This window comes from Podarcis muralis, chromosome 16 (genome assembly GCF_964188315.1).
Source record: "Podarcis muralis chromosome 16, rPodMur119.hap1.1, whole genome shotgun sequence".
NCBI classification, from domain to species: Eukaryota; Metazoa; Chordata; class Lepidosauria; order Squamata; family Lacertidae; genus Podarcis; species Podarcis muralis.
Genome location: NC_135670.1, coordinates 4,367,920 through 4,392,431, shown reverse-complemented (window position 1 = coordinate 4,392,431; position 24,512 = coordinate 4,367,920). Strand labels below are relative to the sequence as shown.

Genomic DNA, 24,512 nt, shown 5'->3' with positions numbered 1-24,512 from the left:
CTACACCACTGCAGGGAGGGCAGGTAGGGGGAGACACATTTCCGGGGGGGGGTTGGACTAGATGACCCCTGAGGTCCCTTCCAACGCTGCAATTCTGTGATTCTAGATTGACAGAATATCCTAAATCCCATAGTTGACACCTGGCGCTGGATTTGCTGCCCACACTAGCTTCTCCTCACAGGCCCAGGTGACACCTGAGGACAGATGTCATCACCTTGAGTCCTTTGCCAGGGGCCTTTTTTAAATGACAGAAATTCAACAGGTGAAGAGGCATATTCCTCCCTGTAGCAGCAGCTGTGTCATGATGGGGGAAGTACCGTATTTCTCTGTGTATATCACGCCCCCGTGTATAAGATGTCCCCTATTTTGGGGGCCTCAAAATTAAGAAAAGTGGGGGGAGTGTATAAGACTACCCCCCCTTTAGCATTATTTTTTGGTAAAAAAAAAACTAGTCTTAATACACGGAAAAGTACGGTACATCTCTCGGATTCCAGCTTCCTATGCAACCATTTTAAACATACATACATGCGCACAGTGCCGGATTTACATATAAGCTAAACAAGCTATAGCTTAGGGCCCCACTCTCTTGGGGCCCCCCAAAACATGTAAAGGAAAAAAACACTGGATGTACATTTCCAAAATATTAATATACTTAATTGTATTTCAGTTCAACCATTACTTTGACAAAATACATATTTTGTCATGTGCAAATGGCTTTAGATACTTACAAGGTCCATAAATAAATAAATATAGCATATATTCAACACAAAAAAACAGCGACAATTTGTTGCTGGCAAAGGACAGCTGGACGTATAAAGGGCCCCATCACCTTCAGTAGCTTAGGGCCTCATCAAACCTAAATCCGGCCCTGCATGCGCACATACATAATTTGATTTGTATGCCGCGTTTCAAACTTCCAACCCTACAATTCTATGATTCTATGAAACTTATGCTCAAGGCAGCTTACAACATGGGGAAAAAATGCATAACTGCAACATTGCAAAAGTATAGTCATATCTTGGTTTTCAAACAGCCTAGTTCTCGGACGTTTTGGCTCCCGAACGATCGAAACCCGGAAGTGACTGTTCCGGTTTTCGAACGTTCTTTTGGAAGCCGAACATCCGACGGGGCTTCTGATTGGCTGCAGGAGCTTCCTGCAGCCAATCGGAAGCCGCGCTTTGGTTGTCGAACGTTTTGGAAGTCGAATGGATTTCCAGAACGGATTCCGTTCGACTTCCGAGTTACGACTGTAGTCCTATACGATAAATAGAACATTACAAAAACACACAGTCAAACTGAACAGTTTCCACATAAATTACAACAAGACCTAAAACGAAGATACAAAAAAATACCGACAAATGACACAGGAGCCTTTCTGGAAGAAAAAGTTGGCAACGTCCTGTCTTTCTGGTAGGCCAGATGGTAGAATGAGCCACAGGGGAGGATATTGGGCAGTACCAATGTGGAAAGGGCTCTTGTGCATTGGGAAGAGAGAAAAAGCAAACCACCCTAAGTGAATTCCCTGAAGCACTGAGAAGAGAAAAGAAACAGCACCTGTTGAATTTCTTCCTACTACACCACTCTTAAAAGGTACAGGAGCCCTCTTGGAACCAGGGCTTGGCTTCCCACTGAATTGCAAATAGCTGCATCAGATTATCGGAAATGGACAAAAAAAGGAAAAGCATTTATAGGAAAGACTTTTTATAGAAACGGCTCAGAGTGCTCAGATTATATAAATATATATAAAATATATATATTATATATAAATCTCTATGATAAAGCTGAATGTATCTAGGTTTGGTTTGGTTCCCCCTTCCCCAAACACACACATCCCTTTTTTTTTCTTGGTCCAAATCTAATTTATTTTTTATTAAAGATTTATTTGAGGTTTTATGCCTGGAGTTTTCTCTTTATTTCTTTAGATGCACTTTTCTAAACCACTTCACTGTTGTTGTTTTTCCTCTAATCTGCCGGCATTGCAACAGAAAATCAAGGGAACGGTATTCTTAAAAATGGGAGATTCCAACCCAAGTGAAACAGTACTATGGATACAGGAATCTTGTAATCTGGAGAGCCAGTGTGAAAAAGAAATTAGTGCTGAACTAGGACCCCCCCCCGCCCCAAGTAAACCACAACTAAACCCCCCCCACGCCCCAATGATCTAAGTAATCTTACAGGCCTACACAGGGGTAGCTGATCGGCAGCCAGTGCTGCTGCCTCAGTCGACACAGCTGTAGAATGGGCGCATCCAGGCAATGTGGCCACAGAATCCTGCACCTGATGCAGCTTCCAGACCAGTCTCAAGGGAAGCCCCGAATCCAGTATATTACAGTAGTCAGGGGCCAAAGTGCCAATTCCCACTCCCCACCCCACTTTTGCTTGTAAATAAAGGAAGGCACATGGCCCATTTGACCACATCAAAACGGCGTTTTACCGATTTATTTGGGTGAGGCATGTACCAGACGGCTTTGCAGGGGAGTGCAAATTCCTTCCAGGTATGGGAAGATTCCCCCTTAAATTGCACAAAAAATTGGTGTCCTAGAGGACTAGTAACTTGCATGGACCAATCTGCAAAGTGAAGTTGGGGGTTTCCATCTGGGCTGCTGAGATCATTTTGGCGTTGCTTCAGGGAAAACAAACAAAGAATCTGCTACTAAGAGAAATCCCAGAGGATCTGCTGTGTTTTATCTGCTGCAAGAGAGTCAACCAAGACACCACGCAGTCGCTGCTTTAGGAAGTGAGATGAGAGGTGCATTTTTGCCTGGGCTCCCAATTTGCTTAATTCTAATATTATCCACCCTCCAGCAGAGGGCAGCGATGTCCTAGTTCAGCATTCCCTAAGGTCACAATTAGAATAATTCCTCAAACAGCATTAAAAAAAACAACCACCAATCATTAAATGAAAAAGGCTTTGAAGGGCTAGTGTTTTGTTTCGTGATTTTATTTTCCTTAAGGCTTTCTGCGTATGGAAAGCTGGGAGGAGATTTATTTATGTGTTTATTCTTTCCATCAAAATTAATTCCAAAAATCTTGTACCTTGCCACCATAACTGATAATGCACCGAGCTTATCACAGTCCCTCCAGCCATTGGGTGATGCAGAAGAGGACATTTTTGACATTTGCAATACAGTAGCACCTCGGGTTAAGAACTTAATTCGTTCTGGAGGTCCATTCTTAACCTGAAGCACCACTTTGGCTAATGGGGCCTCCCACTGTCGCCACGCCGCGATTTCTGTTCTCATCCTGAAGCGAAGTTCTTAACCCGAGGTACTATTTCTGGGTTAGTGGATGTCTGTAACCTGAAGCATCTGTAACCCGAGGTACCACTGTACCATTTTTGACTGCAATACCATCTGCATAGTGATTGCAACCTGGTGGGTGTGGCTGGGTGTAATCCTGCGCTTTTTCTCAGCGCCTGACTCAGCTGCAAGACAGCAAGTGCCTGGGGCAAAGGCGTTGGCAGAGGGACGCTGAGGTTTCCTTCTTCCTAACTCTCTCTTCTCTGCCAGGACATCCTACCTGCCTATAATTGCCCCAGATCTGCCACCTGCCCTCCTCCTCCTCCTCCATAACTGCACCCAGAACCAAAACAGCCACATGGGAAGGGGACAAGCAAAGTTCAGTTCTGCAGCTGGCCAGCACTGCAAGGAATACCGTATTTTTCGCTCTATAAGACGCACCAGACCACAAGACGCACCTAGTTTTTGGAGGAGGAAAACAAGAAAAAATACCTATTCTGAATCTCAGAAGCCAGAACAGCAAGAGGGATCGCTGCGCAGCGAAAGCAGCGATCCCTCTTGCTGTTCTGGCTTCTGGGATAGCTGTGCAGCCTGCATTCGCTCCATAAGACGCACACACATTTCCCCTTACTTTTTAGGAAGGAAAGAGTGAGTCTTATAGAGCAAAAAATACGGTAATCATAGAATGGTAGGGTTGGAAATGAACCCCAAGGATCATCTAGTCCAACCCCCAGAAATGCAGGAATCGCAGCGTAAAGGATCCCTGACAAATGGCCATCCAACTTCTGCTTAAGAGAGTCCATCACCTTCCGAGGGAGCCCATTCCATTACTGCACAGCTCTTAATCTGAAGCTCCTTGTCATCTGAATCCACTGACTCGGGTCCTGCCGTCCTGGAGCAGCAGAAAACAAGCTCGCTCCATCTTCCACCCAACGTCCCTTCAGATATTTGAAGAGGATTTTAATAAGTAATGGGGAGGGGGAATCATAATTTATCTTAAAAATCATTGCAAACAGTTAAAATCATTAGTAGGATTGGAATAACACTTGTAGTGAATTTTGAAATTGTGAATTTTGGATATACAGTAGTGGCGATGTAAAAAAGAGTTGGATTATTATAAAAGATGCAGGAGGAAATGATTAACAACAGGCAATTCTTTGGAATCTTGCTTTTACGATGTATGTTGGATTGTTGTTGTTTAGTCATTTAGCCGTGTCCAACTCTTCGTGACCCCCTGGACCAGAGCACGCCAGGCACTCCTGTCTTCCACTGCCTCCTGCAGTTTGGTCAGACTCATGCTGGTAGCTTCAAGAACACTGTCCAACCATCTCGTCCTCTGTCGTCCCCTTCTCCTTGTGCCCTCCATCTTTCCCAACATCAGGGTCTTTTCCAGGGAGTCTTCACTTCTCATGAGGTAGCCAAAGTCTTGGAGCCTCAGCTTCAGGATCTGTCCTTCCAGTGAGCACTCAGGGCTGATTTCCTTCAGAATGGAGAGGTTTGATCTTCTTGCAGTCCATGGGACTCTCAAGAGTCTCCTCCAGCACCAGAATTCAAAAGCATCCATTCTTCGGCAGTCAGCCTTCTTTATGGTCCAGCTCTCACTTCCATACATCACTACTGGGAAAACCAGAGCTTTAACTATATGGACCTTTGTCGGCATGGTGATATCTCTGCTTTTTAAGACGCTGTCTAGGTATGTTGGATATCTGATTACAAAACTTTAATTTGAAAAACCAAATGAATAAATTTATTTAAAAAGAACAAGAAGAGGATGTCACCTCTCTCAGTCTCTTCCGTGCTAAACAGCTGACCCCAAAACTGTGTGCTTTGCATTAAGTCTCAGGTTGCATCCCCACTGACTGGCGTCTCCAGGTACTCCTTCTCTGAAGCTCTGAAGAGCTTCTGCCAAATAATGCTGACCTGGAGAGAACCATGGCCTGTCTCCATGCAAGGCAGCTTAAGGTAAATGGGTCTCCTCTGAGCAGCTGCAAACAGATTCGATTTTGGAGATCGGGAAATGTGGGCTATAAATATTATTATTTATTAAATTTTCATACCGCCCTATACCCACAGATCTCAGGGCGGTTACAACCCAAAATCCCAATATAATACAAAATTAAAAACAACCCAACAACACCCCCAATTAATAATAATAATAATAATTCTTTATACCCCGCCCTTCCCGGTTCAGAAAACAGAAAACAACAAATTTAAGACACTTAATTGATGCAACAACAAAAAAGCATAAAATACCGTATAAAACGTGAATAACAATAAATTCAGAATTCATACTAATGCATAAAGCTATTTAAAAATAATAAATTGTATAAAACCAATTACAAGCCACTTAATAGTGTTTTTAAAGGGAAGGTGTGGAAGGGCAGGTTTCCTCGGGAATGGCCCGCAATGACCATCGAGCTTGCAAGGGCGGCCCCGATCCCCGACCCCTCCACGCAGCCACTGACTGCGCCGCTCGCGACTCACAGCGGGGAAACCCGCTGCGCATGCGTGCGTCCCCGGAGCGCCGGCCCCGCCTTCTTTTTCCTCCTCCTCCTTCCCAATCAGGCGCTGGCATAGCCACCTACGGCCCTTCTCTCCATTGCCGCCAACGGGCCCTGACTTGGGGTCCTTCGCCTTCTCCGGGGAGGGGGGGGGAATCGGTTAAATTAATAAAAAATAAAACGAACCCCTCCCCATTCGCGTGTGAGGAGAAAGTCAATCTGAGGTGGGGGGGCGGGAGTTTTAAAAAAAATGTATTTATTTACCTCACGGCGGAGCGGATAGGGAGAAGAAAGAGGCCCCCTCAGGCGGCGGCGAGGGCAGCCCCGGAGCTGGGCCCGGCGACGGCGGCGGCTGGAAGAGGCTGAGGCGGCCGGAGGGAGAGAGACTGAAAGACTGAGAGAGAGAGGCCGCGGAGGGGCGCCGGCTCCTGCCTCCCTCTCTCCCGCCGCCGCCTCTCTCCCATGGACACGGCGTGAGGTGAGTGCGGGGAAGGCAGGCAGGCACCTCCCGGGGCACCCCTGGGGGGTCCTCCGTCCCCTCCCCCCTCAACGCCCCCTCCCTCCAGGGCCCCTGCCCCCTCTCCTGCCCCAGGGGCCCATGGGAGATTTCGCGCCCCCTCCCCTTCAAGCCCCCCCGAACACAGCCAGGAACTGCCCCCTTCTTTTGCCCCAGGGGGGCTCAAGGGTCTTTCTCCCCCCCTCCAACCCCCGCCCCACTGACTCCTTGGGTCTCCCCTCTCCTGCCCCAGGGGCCCATGGGAGATTTCGCGCCCCCCCCCCGCACAAGGCCAGGAACTGCCCCCCTTCTTTTGCCCCAGGGGGGCTCAAGGGTCTTTCTCCCCCCCCTCCAACCCCCGCCCCACTGACTCCTTGGGTCTCCCCTCTCCTGCCCCAGGGGCCCATGGGAGATTTCGCGCCCCCTCCCCTTCACGCCCCCCCCGAACACAGCCAGGAACTGCCCCCCCGTCTTTTGCCCCAGGGGGGCTCAAAGGCTCTTCCCCCCCCACCCTCCAACCCCTGCCCCACTGACTCCTTGGGTCTGCCCCCACCCCACTGCCAGGCCGCCTCTGGATCCGGCCCTCCTTGCCCCCGCCCCAGTTCCTCCTCCTCTTCCCCCGTTTCTTCTGACACGTAAGAGCTCCCACCGTTCAGGTCTCCCTGTTCTCCCCCAAAACTGCCCCCTTGGCTCCTGGGGTTTCTTTCCTCGGCCCCCTTTCGCCCCCTTCTCAGTTTCCTCAAGTGGATCCCACCCCCCCCCCCGATTTCCTCTCCCCCTGCCCCACACCCTCTTGCCCCCATTGGCTTCTGGGAGCCTTTGGCCTCCCAACCCCCCCCTCCAAAATATTATTTCCCTTACGCCCCCTTGTTTTGCATCACTCCCCACACCCCAGCCTCCGCTCTCTTGTCCCCCTCTCTTTGCCCCACTGATTCCTGGGATTTAGTGGCCTCTGTCCACCCCCCCTTTCTGCAAATTAATACTGGGCCCCTTTCTGCTACTGGGCCCCTCACTTTGACTCTTTCCACTCCATTCCCTGACCCCCGTTTTCCCTTCTCCTGTCGTTGGATATGAGACACCTTCCTCACCATTGCTCCTCTGTTACCTCTGACCCATTTATCTGTAACGTTAATGTCATGCAGCGGCTTCTATGGTTTGAATCAGACGACTTCTTCTAAAACAAAACATATTTGGGAGGCTAGTAACTTTATGCAGGAGTATTTCCACACCAGTTGTATCCCACAACTCCTCAAGACTGCCATTTTTTGTTCTTAATGTTAAGGAGTGCTGGGGTTTTAACACCTCACCTTTTCCCTCTTCCCCACCCCACTTTCTCTAGGATTTTTCAGAGTCCTTTTCACCCTCCTCGCTGAGTTGCCAAGGAGCAAGTTTCTCTTTTAAAAGCTCTTTTAATTATACACTCGCTTCCTTGTAGGGACGGGAAGATGCGGCTTTGCCTGTGGTGTGGGGAAAGGAGAGTCAGAGCAAGTTTGCCAACGGTCCTCAGAGCGTTTCTGAGTCCTTGCTGGTTTTGCAGCTCTCGGTGCTGAGTGAGCTTTTCTAAGCTTCAGAGACATCCGATTCCAATTACATTCTTACTTTGCAGTTTCTCTGCCTCTTCCACCCCTCCTCTTCCAAGCATTTCCACTTCAGATTGTCTTATAAACCTACCCCCCAAGTTTATGATTGTTTTGACATCCCTATATCCCTGCCCACCTTTCCCCCTTGTGAGAACAGGCACAGGATTTGAGCCAGGCTTTGCACTTGAACCATAGTGTCCTGAATGTGTATACCAGCTTAAGTTCTGATACAGTGGTACCTCGGGTTAAGTACTTAATTCGTTCCGGAGTTCCGTTCTTAACCTGAAGCACCACTTTAGCTAACGGGGCCTCGCGCCGCTGGAGCACAATTTCTGTTCTTATCCTGAAGCAAAGTTCTTAACCCGAGGTACTATTTCTGGGTTAGCGGAGTCTGTAACCTGAAGCGTATGTAACCTGAAGCATATGTAACCTGAGGTACCACTGTATTGCAGTCTTCAAGGATGAACGCTACCCTTCACCCCTTCAAAAATGGACCGTGCTTTTGAACATGAAGTGATGCGTGGCATCCCTCCAGATTTCTGCAAACACCTTCCTGGTATTTCAGTGTTTGAGAGAGAGATGCTGTGTTTAAAAAGCAGACCAAAAACCCCTGCCTTAAAACTGAAAGGTTGAGCGAGACGTTTCCTCCATTTCCCCTCCCAACGCATCTCGCTTTTCTTCCCTACAGCCGTGAAGGATCATCGCAGAGAATCCCTTTGAGTCCCCATCTCCAAAGATGGCTGACTCGGCTGGCATTGTGGGCGAGCGTCTCAGCAGGGGCAAGCTGCCTGGTTGGATGGGCACGAGAGAGGTGAGTGGTGGACGGGCCTCTTTCTCTGGGCATGCATGATGGGCCTCCTCTGTGGTGTATCGGGCTGTTGTTGTTGTTTAGTCGTGTCCGACTCTTCGTGACCCCATGGACCAGAGCATGCCAGGCCCTCCTGTCTTCCACTGCTTCCTGCAGTTTGGTCAGACTCATGTTTGTAGCTTCAAGAACACTGTCCAACCAGCTCATCCTCTGTCGTCCCCTTCTCCTTGCGCCCTCCATCTTTCCCAACATCAGGGTCTTTTCCAGGGAGTCTTCTCTTCTCATGAGGTGGCCAAAGTCTTGGAGCCTCAGCTCCAATCGGGCTAGTACTTCCCAATTCTTGGGTTTTCAAGAAGAGGAGGAGGGAATCATGATTAACCGCAAGTGTGGGGGAACCTCTGGCCCTCCAGTTGTTGCTGCAGTACCGCCACCCTCATGGCTCAGTTGGTTAGAGCAGGGCGCTGCTAATGCCACGGTTGCAAGTTCAATCCCTGTGTGGGACAACTGCTCAGGGTCCCTTCCAACTCTATGATTCTATGATCCCTGACCTTTGCCCGTCCTTGCCGGGGCTAATGGGAGTTGTAATTCAGCAACATCTGGAAGGCTAGAGATTGCCCCGCATCCGATTTCCTTCTTTCTTACCTCTCAAGTCTGGGCTGTTTCCTTCCCTTTTTATCTTGTGCTCCAATCCGAAGCAGACACACACCCCTACTTCTTCCAGCCTCTTTGCCAGTAAGAAACTGGGGGCCCTCAGCAGCCTGTTTATTTACAGCACCGGTGACACACGAAAAGGCTTCCAGAATGGCTGGTTAAAACAAGGCAGTCTCTGCTCACAGGCTTGCAATCTAAAAGGCATGGCACAAAAGGGAAGAGGGGCAGGGAGGGAAACTCAGGCACAGATTCTTAAAATGTTTAAATAGCAGTTCTATTTAATGGGAATAGTTCAGGGCTAGGAGGCTCCTGATGGAGCTGGTCTTTCTGTGGAGGCGACAGAACGAGCGCTGCTTTCTAACCTGGCTGGCTGAGGCTCCTTCCAGGTGGGTGTTGAGGGGAGAAGAGGCACGATGGAGCTGGTCTTCCAGCAGAGCTGAAGGGCTTCCCTGAGGTTCCCATGAAACACCCTGCCTGGGTGCCTGTTGTGTCCTGTGCTGGTACTGCTGTTCCCTTCTCACTGTTTAGTTACTTTTGTCATCCTTTCCAGAGGGTGCAGCTATCTCTTGCGTTAAGAAGGACAGAGCCTTGCGGCACCTTAAAGGGCTAACAAACTTATTGTGGCACAAGCATCCTTCAGAGACATGAATTGTTGTTGTTGTTTAGTCGTTTAGTCGTGTCCTACTCTTCATGACCCCATGGACCAGAGCACGCCAGGCACTTCTGTCTTCCACTGCCTCCTGCAGTTTGGTCAAACTCATGCTAGTAGCTTCGAAGACACTATCCAACCATCTCGTCCTCTGTCGTCCCCTTCTCCTTGGGCCCTCCATCTTTCCCAACATCAGCGTCTTTTCCAGGGAGTCTTCTCTTTCTTCTCATGAGGTGGCCAAAGTCTTGGAGCCTCAGCTTCAGGATCTGTCCTTCCAGTGAGCACTCAGGGCTGATTTCCTTCAGAATGGAGAGGTTTGATCTTCTTGCAGTCCGTGGGACTCTCAAGAGTCTCCTCCAGCACCATAATTCAAAAGCATCCGTTCTTCGGCGATCGGCCTTCTTTATGGTCCAGCTCTCACTTCCATACATCACTACTGGGAAAACCAGAGCTTTAACTATACGGACCTTTGTCAGCAAGGTGATGTCTCTGCTTTTTAAGATGCTGTCTAGGTTTGTCATTGCTTTCCTCCCAAGAAGCAGGCGTCTCTTAATTTTGTGGCACAAGCATCCTTCAGAGGCGTGAATTGTTACCCTGAGTTCTCTAGTGTTGGCTGCGTATGATGCGTATGCTTTGCCTCTATGATCTGGGGCAGTAATGCTTCTGAATACCAGCTGCTGGAAGCTGCAGGAGCGGAGAGGGCTCTTGGGCTCAGATCCTGCCTGTGGGTTTCCCACAGGCTGCTGTGAGAAAAGGATTCTGGATGAGATGGGCTCCAGCAGGGGCCCCTCTTCCGTTCCTAGGTCCAAGTTACCACTATCCGTCCTCTGCATTTCATTTGCCTCTGACCTTGCCGCTTACAATTCTCCCCCCACTCCTGAAACTGCATACAGTCATACCTCGGGTTACAGACGCTTCAGGTTGCGCGTTTTCAGGTTGCGCACTGTGCTGAACCCGGAAGTACTGGAGTGGGTTACTTCCGGGTTTCGGCACATGCGCAGAAGTGCAGAATCGCAACCTGCGCATACACAGACGTGGCGCTGCGGGTTGCGAACGCTGCAGGTTGCCATCGTGCCTCCCGCACGGATCACGTTCGCAACCCGTGTCCACTGTGTAGCTCAATATAACACTTTTGTATTGCCTACCGTACTTTGCAAGAGTTTATGCCACACACAAAAAACCATTTATCTTTTGAAGTTGCCAAAATACTTTGTTCTTGTTTTTAAATTGTAGCAGCAGTGGTTTGTGTTTAGGCATTCAGTTTGAAACACCCAGAGGACTCTGTGCATGTGAGCCTTCCCCACCCTGATGCCCTCCAGATATTGTTGGATTACTATACCATATTCCCCGAAAGGAGGAACACAGGAAGCTATCAAGTTAGGGGTGGGGGGCGCTGCTTTGCAGTGGTTACGTTCCTAATTGGGTGGTTGTTTCCAGAGGGTGATACTTTGGGAGGGCTCTTTGGCGCCGCGGAGCCTTCAATGTCGAGTTCCTCCGGGTTCAGTTTTATCCCCCTTGCTGTTTTAACATCTACATGAAACCGCTGAGTAGGGTCATCCAGAATTTTGGAGTACGTTGTCAGCAATATGCTGATGCCACATAGCTCTTCTTCTCCTTTACATCTGCAAGTGTGGCATTGGCTGAGCTGAACCGTTGTCTTGCCTCACTAATAATAATAGTAATAGTAATAATAATTTATTATTGGTAGCCCACCCATCTGGCTGGGCTTCCCCAGCCACTCTGGGCAGCTTCCAACAAAGATTAAAAATACATTATGCACTGGATGAGAGCCAACAAATTGAAGCTCAGTCCAAATAAGACTGAGGCTCTGTTAGGGGGTTACACTCCCCCTGAAGGAGCGGGTACGCAGCTTGTTGCTCAGCTGGCCTCAATGGCATGGAATGCCTTCCATCAGCTTTGGCTGCGCCCCTATCTGGACAGGGCTAGCCTAATTTCTGTCATCTGTACAGTGGTACCTCGAGTTAAGAACTTAATTCGTTCTGGAGGTCTGTTCTTAACCTGAAACTGTTCTTAACCTGAAGCACCACTTTAGCTAATGGGGCCTCCTGTGCTGCTGCTGCACAATTTCTGTTCTCATCCTGAAGCAAAGTTCTTAACCCAAGGTACTATTTCTGGGTTAGCGGAGTCTGTAACCTGAAGCGTATGTAACCCAAGGTACCACTGTACTCTGGTAACCTCTAGGCTAGATTACTGCAACACATTATACATGGGGCTGCTTCTGAAGGCAGTTCAGAAACTTCAGCTGGTGCAGATTTCAGCGGCCAGGTTGCTCGATGGGGCAAGACGGATTGAGCATATTACACTGGTCCTGGTCCAACTGCGCTGACTGCCAATTAGCTTTGGGGCCCAATTCAAAGTGCTGGTTTTGACTTAAGAAGTCTTGAACGGCCCAGGACCACAAGAGCTCAAGGACTGCCTATCCCTATATGAACCGACTTAGATCCTGCGACCGTCATTTGAGGGCCTTCTTTGTGTGCCTTCTCCACATGAAAATGAGCCTTTTCTGCGATGGCTCCCTGTTTATGGAATGCTCTCCCCAGAAAGGTTCAACTGGCACTTTCGTTACATATCTTTAGCTGCCAGGCAAAAACATTCCTCTTAAGTCTTTGGCCAATATATATTTTTATATAGAAAGAGAGAGCGCGCACGGTTAATTGGCCAAAGACTTAAGAGGAATGTTTTTGCCTGGCAGCTAAAGATATGTAACGGGAGGAGAGGTATTATTATTAATAATAACATATTTTACCAAGTCAGACCCTTGGTCTGTTTAGCTCCATATTGTCTACACCGACTGGCAGCAGCTCTCCTCTCTCAGTCCTACCTCCAAATGCCTGGGACCTTCTGCATGTAAAGCGGGTGCCCTATGTCACTACCTTTAAAATTAATACTAAGATTCCAGTCCTCATAGTCATGATCCAAGATTTGACTTAGGAATCTGCTTTATACTCAGACCCTTAGTTTATGTAGCTCTGTATTGTCTATGCTGGCAGACAGCATCTCTCTGGGTTTCAGACTGAGTCCCTCCCAGTCCTGCCCGAAGATGGCAGGGATTGAACCCAGGACCTTCTGCATGCAAAGCAGGTGCTCTACCACTGAGCTACTGCCTTTCCCCAGGTTAGATCAGTTAGGCAAATTACCTCTCTAATCACAGACACACAGAACTGCAGAGTTGGAAGGGACCCGAGGGGTCATCTTGTCAAACCCCCTTTCATTGCTCACAGCGATCCTTTCAGGCACGGGTGAGGAGGCTGTGTCCCTCCAGCTCCTGCTGGACTACATGTCCCACCATCCTCCCTAACCTTTGGGCATGCTGGCTGCTGGGAGTTAGAGTCCAGCGAAAGACTTCCGATATGCCCCGCCCTTCCTGTAAGGTAGACCAGCATCATTCATCGCCCAGCGCAGGCAGGTGGTTGCCAAGCGGGTGAGTCAACTGCGACAGAATGGTGTGGGATGGCAAAGTGGTTTTCCAGCGCTCGTGGCCCTCTGTGTGCATGTGAGCACATGGCTGTGATATTCCAGCCTGCAAGAACTCTGGGAGCGATGACTCTTGTCGTCGCTGCTTCAGAAGCAAACCCCCGGCAGTTGCCACCATCTCTGTGTGACTCAGTGGCTTGGTTCAGACTTGCCTCTTTGTGTGTGTACATTAAAAAAAAAAAAGTATACTCATCCTGCTAAATTGCCCTTGCACAAGTTCAGCTGTCTGCTCCTTCCCACCCCCTGTTGAAGTTGCAAAGTTCCCTGGGATCACTGCCTTCTTGGGTAGAAATCTAGGGCCTTCATTTCAGTCACTATCATACCACTTTGTTCCGTTGTGGCTTTTCCCCAAAGAATCCTGGGAGCTGTAGTATGTTCAGGGTGCTTAAAGTTGTTAGGCGCAAGCCTCAGTTCCCTTTACAGCTGACAGGGTAGTTTAACCACCCCTCATTAGCAAGACATGGAAAGGTTCCCCCCCCTTCTGTTTCTGTCTTATCGTTTGCATCATTTTTCAGTTTGCAAAACCTGGTTTAAAACTTGTTTGCGCAAACCCGTTTGGAGGTGGTTTGCAAGAGCCCGTTTCCCTGCTGCTGCGGCCCCCAAGGCATCCTGGGAATGATAGTTCTTTGGAGGAGCTAGGGGTGACTAACAGGAAGAGCCCTGGTTCCCTCAGGAAACTACAGGTTCCAGGATTCCTCGCTGCAGCTATATTTTCCAGTCCCCAGAGAGAGGGATGGATTGTTAAACCGCTCTATTAATTGCCGCTCTGTGAGGGGGAACAAGGGTCTCCTGCTGATAATTTTCAGCACCCTGAACAAACTCCAGTTCACAGTGTGTTTTGGGGGAAGCTGTTTAAAGTGGAATTATAGGGCATATGGGGCCCTACCTATTTCAGAAGCCCTCTCCCGGTATGTGCCTCCAGCCTCTGGCGTTTCAGTGGTAGACTGCCTCTGCAAGTGGAGGTTGCATGCAGCATCGTGACTATTAGCCTCTCCAGGATTACAGGCTTCCAAATTATTTTCCCGGCCTAGTTCAAGGTCTGGGCTTTGAGCTTTTTAAAGCAGGGGTGTGGGGACCTGTGGCTCTCCACATCCTGTGGTTGGGCTCTCAGCTCCCATCAGCCCTAAGAGCCAGTGTGGTCAAGGGGGATGATGATGATTATGATAGCTGGAATGCTGCAACACCTGACGCGCCACAGGATCTCCACCCCTGTATTAAAGCCCCAAAACAGCCCAGAGGTCACACCAGAGACGCACCACCTCCAATCATGTCCTTTTGTGTCCTTTAAGGCCCTCTGCAGATACCCTGCTCTCTGCCCTTGGTGGCAGCTTCCAAGAGCAGAGCCTTCTCTACAGTGACCCCCCCCCCCCCACCAGGACCCTTGTAGAATTCCTGGCTGAAGGAAGAGAGGACAGCAACCAAGGAGAGAGATGTAAGAAATTGTTGACTTGTGAAGACTGGAGGGAGCATGGAGGTGTCTTGGGAAGGGAGGGGAGGAGATTACAGGCCAGGACCTTGAACAGTGAGGACTAGAATCTTGGTATTTATGCAAAGCATCAGCACAAGGGGCCTGGGGTTGATTCAGAGGACTGGGTGACCCTTCCCGCAGCTGCCAGAATCTATCAGAGTGCGCATGTTTTTGACGCGTCCGTAGTGCTTTGGGCTGACCGAACAGGAGACTTTTAATTTATTTATTTTTTAACCTTCCTTGGCTCGGCCTCTGTGGAAAAAGCCTAATTCCCGTCCAGCGAGTCTTTCCTCTACGCCAAGAAGAGTCCTATGCTTGAAAGATGGTGGGGGTTTTCCCAACTGCCCTGTTTAATTTAGGTCTGGATTGGTGCTGCCTTCATAGGCAGGTGTAATCCTGTTCTTCACCTGCCCCCACCCCACCCCAAAGCCCCTGCTTTTCCTGTTGTCGACTTCAGGCTAGGCCTGCTTTCCTTGACCTTTGAAGCGATTTCTTGACATGGAGTCGGAGGGAGCTGAGGGGAGGTTGTGGTGCTTAACGTAGGCCTTGTAAGCGAAACTTCAACGAGAGCCACGTGTTCTGTCCTTGGGAGGTGGGTGGGCAGCAAATTTTGCAAAACGCTCAGCCTTGGGGAGGAAAGTAACACCGTTTAATAGCCACCAGATGTCTGGAGCTTATCCTGGCGCTATCTGGGCTGGTTCCACAATCCCAGCTTCCAGCTTCGAAGGCAAGGCGTAATTAACTTGGAGAGATCGCTAATCCTCTGCCACGGGGTGCAGCCATTGCCTCGGACAGCTTTTTAAAACAATATAATAATATTTATTTTTAAGTTTAGCTCTCCTGGATGGCTGTGAAAGAGCTTTGGATGAATACATGATGCAGGAGAAGGCCACGAGTCACAATGGCTGTGCGCTGCCTCCACGGTCGGATGCAGTAACGCTTCTGAATACCAGTTGCTGGAAGCCATGGGAGGAGAAAGGGTTCTTGCACCCGGGTCCTGCTTGTGAGTTTCCCACAGGCCCCTGGGATGGGCCATTGGCCTGATCCAGCAGGGCTATCCTTGCGGAGGTCTGTTGTGACAGCAGAACCTCCATGCTCAGGAATAATCTACCTCTGAATACCAGATACAGTGGTGCCCCGCAAGACGAATGCCTCGCAAGACGGAAAACCCACTAGACGAAAGGGTTTTCCGTTTTTGAGTTGCTTCGCAAGACGATTTTCCCTGTGAGCTTGCTTCGCAAGACGAAAACGTCTTGCGAGTCTTGCGATTTTTTTCGCCCCCCCCTTTTTCTAAGCCGCTAAGCCGCTAATAGCCTTTAAGCCGCCTAGCCTTTAATAGCCGCTAAACCGCTAATAGCGCTAATCCGCTAGGCCGCTAATAGGGTTGCTTCGCAAGACGAAAAAACCGCTAGACGAAGAGACTCGCGGGACGGATTATTTTCGTCTTGTGAGGCACCACTGTATTGTGGAACGACAACTGGAAAATACTGGGGCACTCCGGTCTCGCTTGTGGCCTTCCTATTGGGGCATCCGCTTGGCCACTGTGAGAACAGGATGCCGGGCTAGATGGGCCCCCTTGGCCTGATCCAGAAGGCAGGCTCTTTTGATGTTCCTAACTCCTTTTGGATGGTTTCACATCCTTAACTTTGTGTTTTGCATCAGGTTGCCTCCGATGCAAAGACCCGTCAAAATGAATGTTCGTGTGACTAAGCAAGGGTGATTAATTTCAGTGGGTCTACTTGGAGTAAAATTTAGCTGGGTACAGCCCATTGACTATGCTGTCACCCTCCCCCCCCTTCAGATATATACAGTGGTACCTCGGGTTACATACGCTTCAGGTTACAGACTCCGCTAACCTAGAAATAGTACCTCGGGTTAAGAACTTTGCTTCAAGATGAGAACAGAAATCATGCTACGGCGGCAGCGGGAGGCCCCATTAGCTAAAGTGGTGCTTCAGGTTAAAAACAGTTTTAGGTTAAGAATGGACCTCCGAAACGAATTAAGTTCTTAACCCGAGGTACCACTGTACAGTCATACCTTGGGTTACAGCGCTTCAGGTTGTGTTTTTTCAGGTTATGGACCACCGAAGCACCGGAACAGGTTACTTCCGGGTTTCGGCGGTCGCGCATGTGCAGAAGCGCCGAATCGCAACCCGAGCGTCCACTGTATATATTTAAAGCACAATCTGTTTTGAGTACTCAGATGAGCAAGGTGAAGGAAAATGTGGATAAATGTGACAGGAGGGCCTGTGTGGGAATCCCCTGAGACATCTTGAGCTGCCTCATCCTCTGGCAGTGGAGAGCTAATTGGCTCTTGGCCTCAGGCACGAACTCCCTGCTGGAATTCCCCCTCCTTGGTTCTCTCCTGCTTCCTACGAAAGAGGAGCTGCGAATTTGGGGAGTGACCATGGGCAAACTGCTTCTCTTCCTTGCCAAATCCCCCCAAAACGTGGGGATGATGACGCTGCCCTGCCTTGCAGGGCTGTTGTAAAGATTTGCAAGAGATCCCTTGAGGAAACGGATATATAAATATGATATAGTGGGGGGGGGGGACTGGGTAAGGCTTCTCTGCAGGGTTCTGTGGTAGAAGTTGCTGTGGGATGGGTTCTCTGATTCTCTTTGGGCTTGTTTACTTTGGAAAGCTGCTGCAGTCGTGGATCCTGGACTACCAATCCCCTATTGCTAGTCCCTGGATTAACCTGAGTCCCCTGAAAGCAGCAGCTCCTCCACATTTATTTTAAGCATTGGTGTGGGAGAGGGAGAGAGGGACAAAAGATCATAGAAGGCAAAATTCCTCTGGGGCTTTTGATGAGAGAAGCCGGCCGTGCCCATGGCCCCACCTTCCAGTGGTTACATCACACGCTAAGCAGATAAAACTGGGTATTCATTCCATCCTTTAATTAGAAGGGAGTCATTTCATTTCGGACCCTGTGACCTGCTAGCGTGTTCTTCGCAGGCTGCAAATCCTCTCTTGTGTGGCGCTTTGAATTTGGGAGTGTTATTGGCAGGAAACTCCTCTAAGTGAAAGCTTCCCTTTTTGGAAAGAAGGGGATTAATTCTTCTGCGCTCTGTGTGTGTGTGTTAATCTCTGGGCGCGTGAGGAAGCATAGCTCTGCTGCAGTGACTCTTAACATTTGAAGATCACAAGGGAAGGGATGACGCTCAGGGCCAGAGCATCTGCTCAGCATGCAGAAAGTTCAGCCCCCGCCATCTCCAGGACAGGCTCCTTACCTGAAGCCCTGGAGAACTACTGCCCGTCTGTGTAGACAATACTCAGCCAGTGCGACCAAGGGGCTGACACTGTGAAAGGCATCTTTATGTGGTTTCCTGTTAAATCAGCCCTTTATTCGCAGCCATGAGGACTATTTGTTGTTTAGTCGTTTAGTCGTGTCCGCCTCTTGGTGACCCCCTGGACCAGAGCACGCCAGGCACTCCTGTCTTCCACTGCCTCCCACAGTTTGGTCAAACTCATGCTGGTAGCTTGAGAACACTGTCCCACCATCTCATCCTCTGTCGTCCCCTTCTCCTTGCGCCCTCCATCTTTCCCAACATCAGGGTCTTTTCCCAGGAGTCTTCTCATGAGGTGGCCAAAGTCTTGGAGCCTCAGCTTCAGGATCTGTCCTTCCAGTGAGCACTCAGGGCTGATTTCCTGAAGAATGGATAGGTTTGATCTTCTTGCAGTCCATGGGACTCTCAAGAGTCTCCTCCAGCACCAGAATTCAAAAGCATCCATTCTTCGGCAATCAGCCTTCTTTATGGTCCAGCTTTCACTTCCATACATCACTACTGGGAAAACCATAGCTTTAACTATACGGACCTTTGTTGGCAAGGTGATGTCTCTGCTTTTTAAGATGCTGTCTAGGATTGTCATTGCTTTTCTCCCAAGAAGCAGGCGCCTTTTAATTTTGTGGCTGCTGTCACCATCTGCAGTGATCATGGAGCCCAAGAAAGTAAAATCTCTCACTGCCTCCATTTCTTCCCCTTCTGTTTGCCAGGAGGTGATGGGACCAGTGGCCATGATCTTCGTTTTTTAGATGTTGAACTTCAGACCATATTTTGCGCTCTCCTCTTTCACCCTCATTAAAAGGTTCTTTAATTCCTCCTCACTTTTTGCCATCGAATTATCTTTTGGGGAAGGACAGCAGTGAGCACCTGCACCGAATGCAGAGGGCCCCGGGTTCAAAGCCCTGTGGCACCTCGGAAAGACTGCCTTTTTAAACCACTGGAGAGACTCTGCCACTGAGTGTCAGCAGCACTGAGCTGAGTTGGACTCTAGGGTCTGAGTTGGTGCTGGGAGCTTTCTGCATCCCAGGGACTCGCAGGTTCTGGCTTCAGTCAGTAGCCAGCTGTTGACTTCTGCTTGCCACGGATCCATTCATTTGCCTGATAGATTTGTGGCTCTCAGTAGACTCAGGTGGGGCCTCTCCATCCTCTCCTCTGGGCTTACTGCCATCCTGCCCAGATCTTCCCACTTCCTTCACCTGCGTTCGGTTCACCTGCCTCTATATCTGCACCTGTCCTTTGGCGCTCTTGACACTTCTCCACGTGTTGCCCAAGTTCATTTTTTCCCTTCAAAATATAGTCCGGCCCCCCACAAGGTCTGAGGGACAGTGGACCGACCCCCTGCTGAAAAAGTTTGCTGACCCCAGATCTAACCTGTTGCTGTAATTTGTTTAGAACTTTTTTAATGCTGCGTTTCAAAGTGTTGCAACCTGCCCTGGAACCTTAGCTTGAAAGGCGGGCAATAAATCAAATTATTATTAATTATAATATTCATTTATTCATTGCATTCATATCTCAGCTTTTTTTTTTTTTTTTAATCCTAGGAGCTCGAAGTGGTGTATGTGGTTCTCCCCTGCCCATCTCATTTAATCCCTGGCACAACCCTATGAGGCAGGTTAGGCTGAGGGAGGTAGCAACTTGCCCCCAAAGACACACCCAGTGAGCTTCATGAGGCAGAGTGGGGGGATTTGAACCTTGCTCTTTCCCAGGTCCTGGTCTGACACTAACCACTATGCCGCCACCAGAGGCTCTTGCCGACAGGGCTGGCGTTTTGGCTGGGCCCAGTCAGTAAAGGGCACACAGCTCCCACCAGACTACAGATCCGTTAGACACTTGCAGCGAACAGAGACTGCTGCCTGTCAGCCTACATGCTTTTCCTGTTCCAGTACCATTAAACTAATCCTGTTAACGACTTCTCGGTCTGGTACGACCTGTGCCGTGGACCTGTGCTGGATCTACGGAGCGGTGGGGGAGATTTTAGTATTTAAACAGCGCCTTCTTGCTGCACAGGCAACATTCTTAGTTCTGGGACGGCCACAAGTTGAGTCACCAGATTCCAAAATGGCGCAGCTGCTTTCGTAAGGCTGCTCTGGGACCAAAATTACTACATTCATTTTTTTACATCCCACCATTTTCTCATACTGAGACTTCAGGCGGCGTACACAAATTAAAACAACACAGATAAAATACAGGACACTGAAAACATATAAAAAATAATAGTAAAAATAAATTAAAGCATAATAGAATTAACGCAACATCAAAACAGATATGTTAAAATATAGATAGTAAATTCATCACAGCACTATTTAAAATCCAGGCAGTTCCCGAAGACCTGTTGGAATAAAACAGTATCCACCTGCTGGCTGAAGGACAGCAAAGAGGGTGTCTGTCTGGCTTCTCTAGGGAAGGAGTTTCAAAGTCAGGGAGCCACCACCAAAAAGGCCTGCCTTCTCCCACCAAATGTGCTTCTGATGGTGGCAGGAGGGAAAGAAGGATACAGTGGTACCTCTGGTTACGAACTTAATTTGTTCCGGAGGTCCATCCTTAAGCTGAACCTGTTCTTATGTTGGGGCGTGCTTTCGCTAATGGAGCCTCCCGTTGTGAGCGCACTTCTGGTGCGCAATTCTCATTCGCATCCTGGGGCAAAGTTCGCAACCAGGAGCAGCTACTTCCAGGTTAGCGGAGTTCGTAACCTGAAGCATTCGTAAACAGAGTAGTTGTGAAGAGGTAGCAGCCCGCAGCCTCTGCCCACATCGTGAGAGAAGTATTCCCACTCTCTCCCTGCCTTCCACACTCCAGGAGTCTCTGGTGGTTTCCCAGAGGTTAGAGAAACTTTAAGCACATGTATGTGGCCAGCGGTAAAAAAAGGAGGGGAGCCTCTTTATGCTCTGCAGTTAACTTTTTAAGAATCTTCTGCCGTGGCGTCAGGACTGGAGGTCACATGCAGGCCTTGAGCTGGTGACCCCAGGGTTCTTGGGCCGGGTTCAGCCCAAGGTGACCACCTCTGGCCAAAGGAAAGAGCCACAGTGAAAACTCAGTAAACCAATAGTATCAATAGCGTTGATACTGCATGGGAGCAGGGTTTGTTTCTACCTTAAGAATGGGTGGCAAAAGTGGGATTTGAATCCTAGCCGCGCTCTGTACATTGGGCCACAGTCTCTCTCATCAAGGGGGAAAGCAAATTCGCTTTAGGCAGCCTTGTCAAAACGCTGGTCACCTGTGGTAAGTCAGAAGTTGTTTCTGGTGACCAAGGAGGAGGAACATTGGCACTCATTCCCCCTTTTTTAAGGCTACAGAGGACTGGCATAGGTCTATGCACTAGCAATCTTGTGGCCTTTTTCCAGCCTGTATTTGCTGCAAAAGAATCCTCTTTCTATGAATAACCATAGTCTTGGTGGCGGAATGTGAAACGGGATCGTCCGTTTGTTTGTTTTTAAGCACTGAAATACAGGCTGTATTTAGCAGGACCACAGCTCAGCGATAATCTGCTTTGTGTGCACAAGGTCCCGGGTTCAATCCCTTGCAGCGTTTGAAGGCAAGGCTAGAAATGTCCCCTGCCAGTCAGTGTAGTCAATACTGAGCCAGATGTACCTATTAAACCAGACCGTTATTTGCAACGGACTAGAGCCTTAGTTTGCTTTTTGGGGAAGGACTAGAGCCTTAGTTTGCTTTTTGGGGAAGGATGCAAGCTCATAGAGAGAACACCTGCGTAAGGCCAGCACTCTGTGCTCCCAGGCTGCCTGGTGAGCGCACGTTCTCTTTTAATTCCCTCTCCTGGTTTGCTTTCCAGCTTTGAAAGAGCACAGCCCGCCTTGGATATGAGTGACTCCGACGCAGACGTGCCGCCGCCAGGGGAGGAGGAAGAGGAGGAGGCGGCGCTGGCCGCAGCGGTGCTGCCGCCCCCAGGAAATGGCGGGGTGGCGGCCCTGGGGGTCATCACGGAAGGCGTGGGCGAGCTGGCGGTCATTGACCCCGAGGTGGCCAAGAAGGCCTGCGAGGAGGTGCTGGAGAAGGTCAAGCTGATGCACTGCATCTCTCCCGACGGGTCCATCCAGCTGAAGGACGGCAGCGCAGGCGCGGCTCGCCGGCCCGGCCTGGCCCTGCTGAACGGCAGCCCCGGCGAGTGCTGCGAGATCAAGTGCCTGGACGACCCTCCGGACAAGATCCAGGAGGAGGAGCAGCAGCACGCGGCCAACTCGGTCAAGAGCGCCCGGCGGCGCCAGAAGAACAACTCGGCCAAGCAGTCGTGGCTGCTGCGCCTGTTCGAGTCGAAGCTCTTTGACATCTCCATGGCGATCTCGTACCTGTACAACTCGAAGGAGCCCGGCGTGCAGGCCTACATTGGGAACCGGCTCTTCTGCTTCCGCAACGAGGATGTGGACTTCTACCTGCCGCAGCTGCTGAACATGTACATCCACATGGACGAGGACGTGGGCGACGCCATCAAGCCCTACATCGTCCACCGTTGCCGGCAGAGCATCAACTTCTCCCTGCAGTGCGCCCTCCTGCTGGGCGCCTACTCCTCGGACATGCACATCTCCACCCAGCGCCACTCCCGCGGGACCAAGCTGCGGAAGCTCATCCTCTCCGACGAGCTCAAGCCGGCCCACCGGAAGAGGGAGCTGCCGGCCCTCGGCCCGGCCCCCGAGGCGGGGCTCTCCCCCTCCAAAAGGACTCACCAGAGGTCCAAGTCGGACGCCACCGTCGGCATCCACCTCAGCAGCAACCTGAAGAGGACCGCCAGCAACCCCAAAGTGGAGAACGACGACGAGGTAACGAGGGGGATAGGTTACTGGGGGGGTTTATCCTTTTCGCCGTTATTCAGCTTTTAATCCTTGTGAAAATGAACAAATCAGGAAAGGGGAAATTCTGCCTAGGGTGGGCTTCCGGCTCTGTGGCAAGTTGGTAGGCAGAGGCCATTCTCGTGCCAGAGAGCTGGGCATAAGGTAAGACATGTGCCAACCAGGTTGTGGCTGCTTTCCTGGCTCAGCCTTGTCCTCCTCCTTTTGGAGTTGAGCCTGATTTCGCTGCCAGCTTTCACGCGGATCCAGCGTGGGACGGGGCGGTTCCATTTCTGCTGCTTATCAAGGGACCGCTTGATCTCGAGCGTCTCTTGGGATGATGTAATTGGGCATTGCCAACCAGTCCCCCCAGTTGCGGTAGAGGAAAATAGAAAGGCCAGGGGGCACAGGTGTGTTGCCCTGATCACCCACCATGGCTCCAATCCCGTGTTTACAGTTTTTATATATGTACCCTGTTCCTCAAGGGTCTTACGGTCGAAAATCCACACGTATTGGGGCAGCCTTGGGAAAGGGCTGTGTCTCTGGGGTGGAACACCTGATTGGCGTGCAGAGTGTCCCAGTTTCCATCCCTGGCACCTCCAGGCAGGGCTGGGAACGTCCCCTGCTTGAAAACCCTGGAGAGCTGCTGCCGTTCAGCATGCCGGCAGGACTGTGGGTATAACTCCATCTAAGGCAGCTTCTTGTGTTCCTTCCGCACCATGACACCTTCCAGATGTTTCAGGCTCCCAGCCGTATTGTTTGCTCCAGGCCAGTGGTGCTGGCTGGGTTGATGGGAGCTGTGAGCCTGAAACATCTGGGGAAGGCCGTGTTAGATAAGGAGATGCTTACAGGAGTCGGCGTCATTAATATGACATATTGGGAATATGTGGGTGAGTTTCTATGCCTCCCGCTCTGAGAAATAGGGTAAGTGGACCTGGGGGGGGGATGGCAATCCCAGGGGGCAGCCGCGCTCACCGTCTGGAGAGTCTTCTAGCCCCTGGCTAGCCACCGATTGACAGTGCCATGGGACAGTGGGCGGGACCTAATTTTAGCTCCGCCTCTACAGTCGATAAAGCCGTCTTGGCTCCGGTATTTTGTTCTCTCCACGAATTCTCTCTTCCACCCAGTGGTGTTGATGGTGTGATTTCTCTCTTTCGGGAAACAAACAAATGTGTAGAAAAGAAACTTTGAAACCCAGAGTATTAATTTGCTTGGCTATCCTTGCCAAAATTGGTGATAGACCTTGGCTGAGATAGAGAGAGGGAACATAAGGTCCTGTGTGTTCTATGGGGAAATCCCATCAAAAATCCTCTTGGTTTTTTATGGAGACAGGGATGGCGAGCATCGGTGGCCTTCCAGATGTTCCTGGACTGCCACTCCCATCGCCCCTCATGGTTGGCTATGCTGGCAGCTGGGGCTGTAGGGAACTGGGGGTCCCAGCCATACCTGAAGGTTCCCCAGCCTTGCAGTAGAGGGGAACAAATGTATCCAGGGGTATTCATGGAATTATGATCTAGTTTTGCATGTTGTAGTTTTTAATCTCAAGCTTCTACCAAGGAGCTC

General features: G+C 50.1%; 1 protein-coding gene across 3 annotated transcripts in view; it reads left to right on the top strand.

Moving 5' to 3' along the window:
• Positions 1 to 6,061: 6,061 nt before the first annotated feature.
• The window catches only part of PI4KB (phosphatidylinositol 4-kinase beta), a 53,478-nt gene continuing 35,027 nt past the window's right edge, over positions 6,062 to 24,512 (top strand). Inside the window, exons 1-4 of one of the 3 annotated variants that reach the window (XM_028709880.2) lie at positions 6,062 to 6,218; positions 8,505 to 8,627; positions 14,709 to 14,851; positions 21,959 to 22,940. In XM_028709880.2, coding sequence (XP_028565713.2) covers positions 21,987 to 22,940 — 954 coding nt within the window. In that variant the 5' untranslated portion in view covers positions 6,062 to 6,218; positions 8,505 to 8,627; positions 14,709 to 14,851; positions 21,959 to 21,986. The remainder of the gene's footprint in view (positions 6,219 to 8,504; positions 8,628 to 14,708; positions 14,852 to 21,958; positions 22,941 to 24,512) is intronic. The other 2 variants (XM_028709879.2, XM_028709881.2) reach the window with 2 other exon arrangements.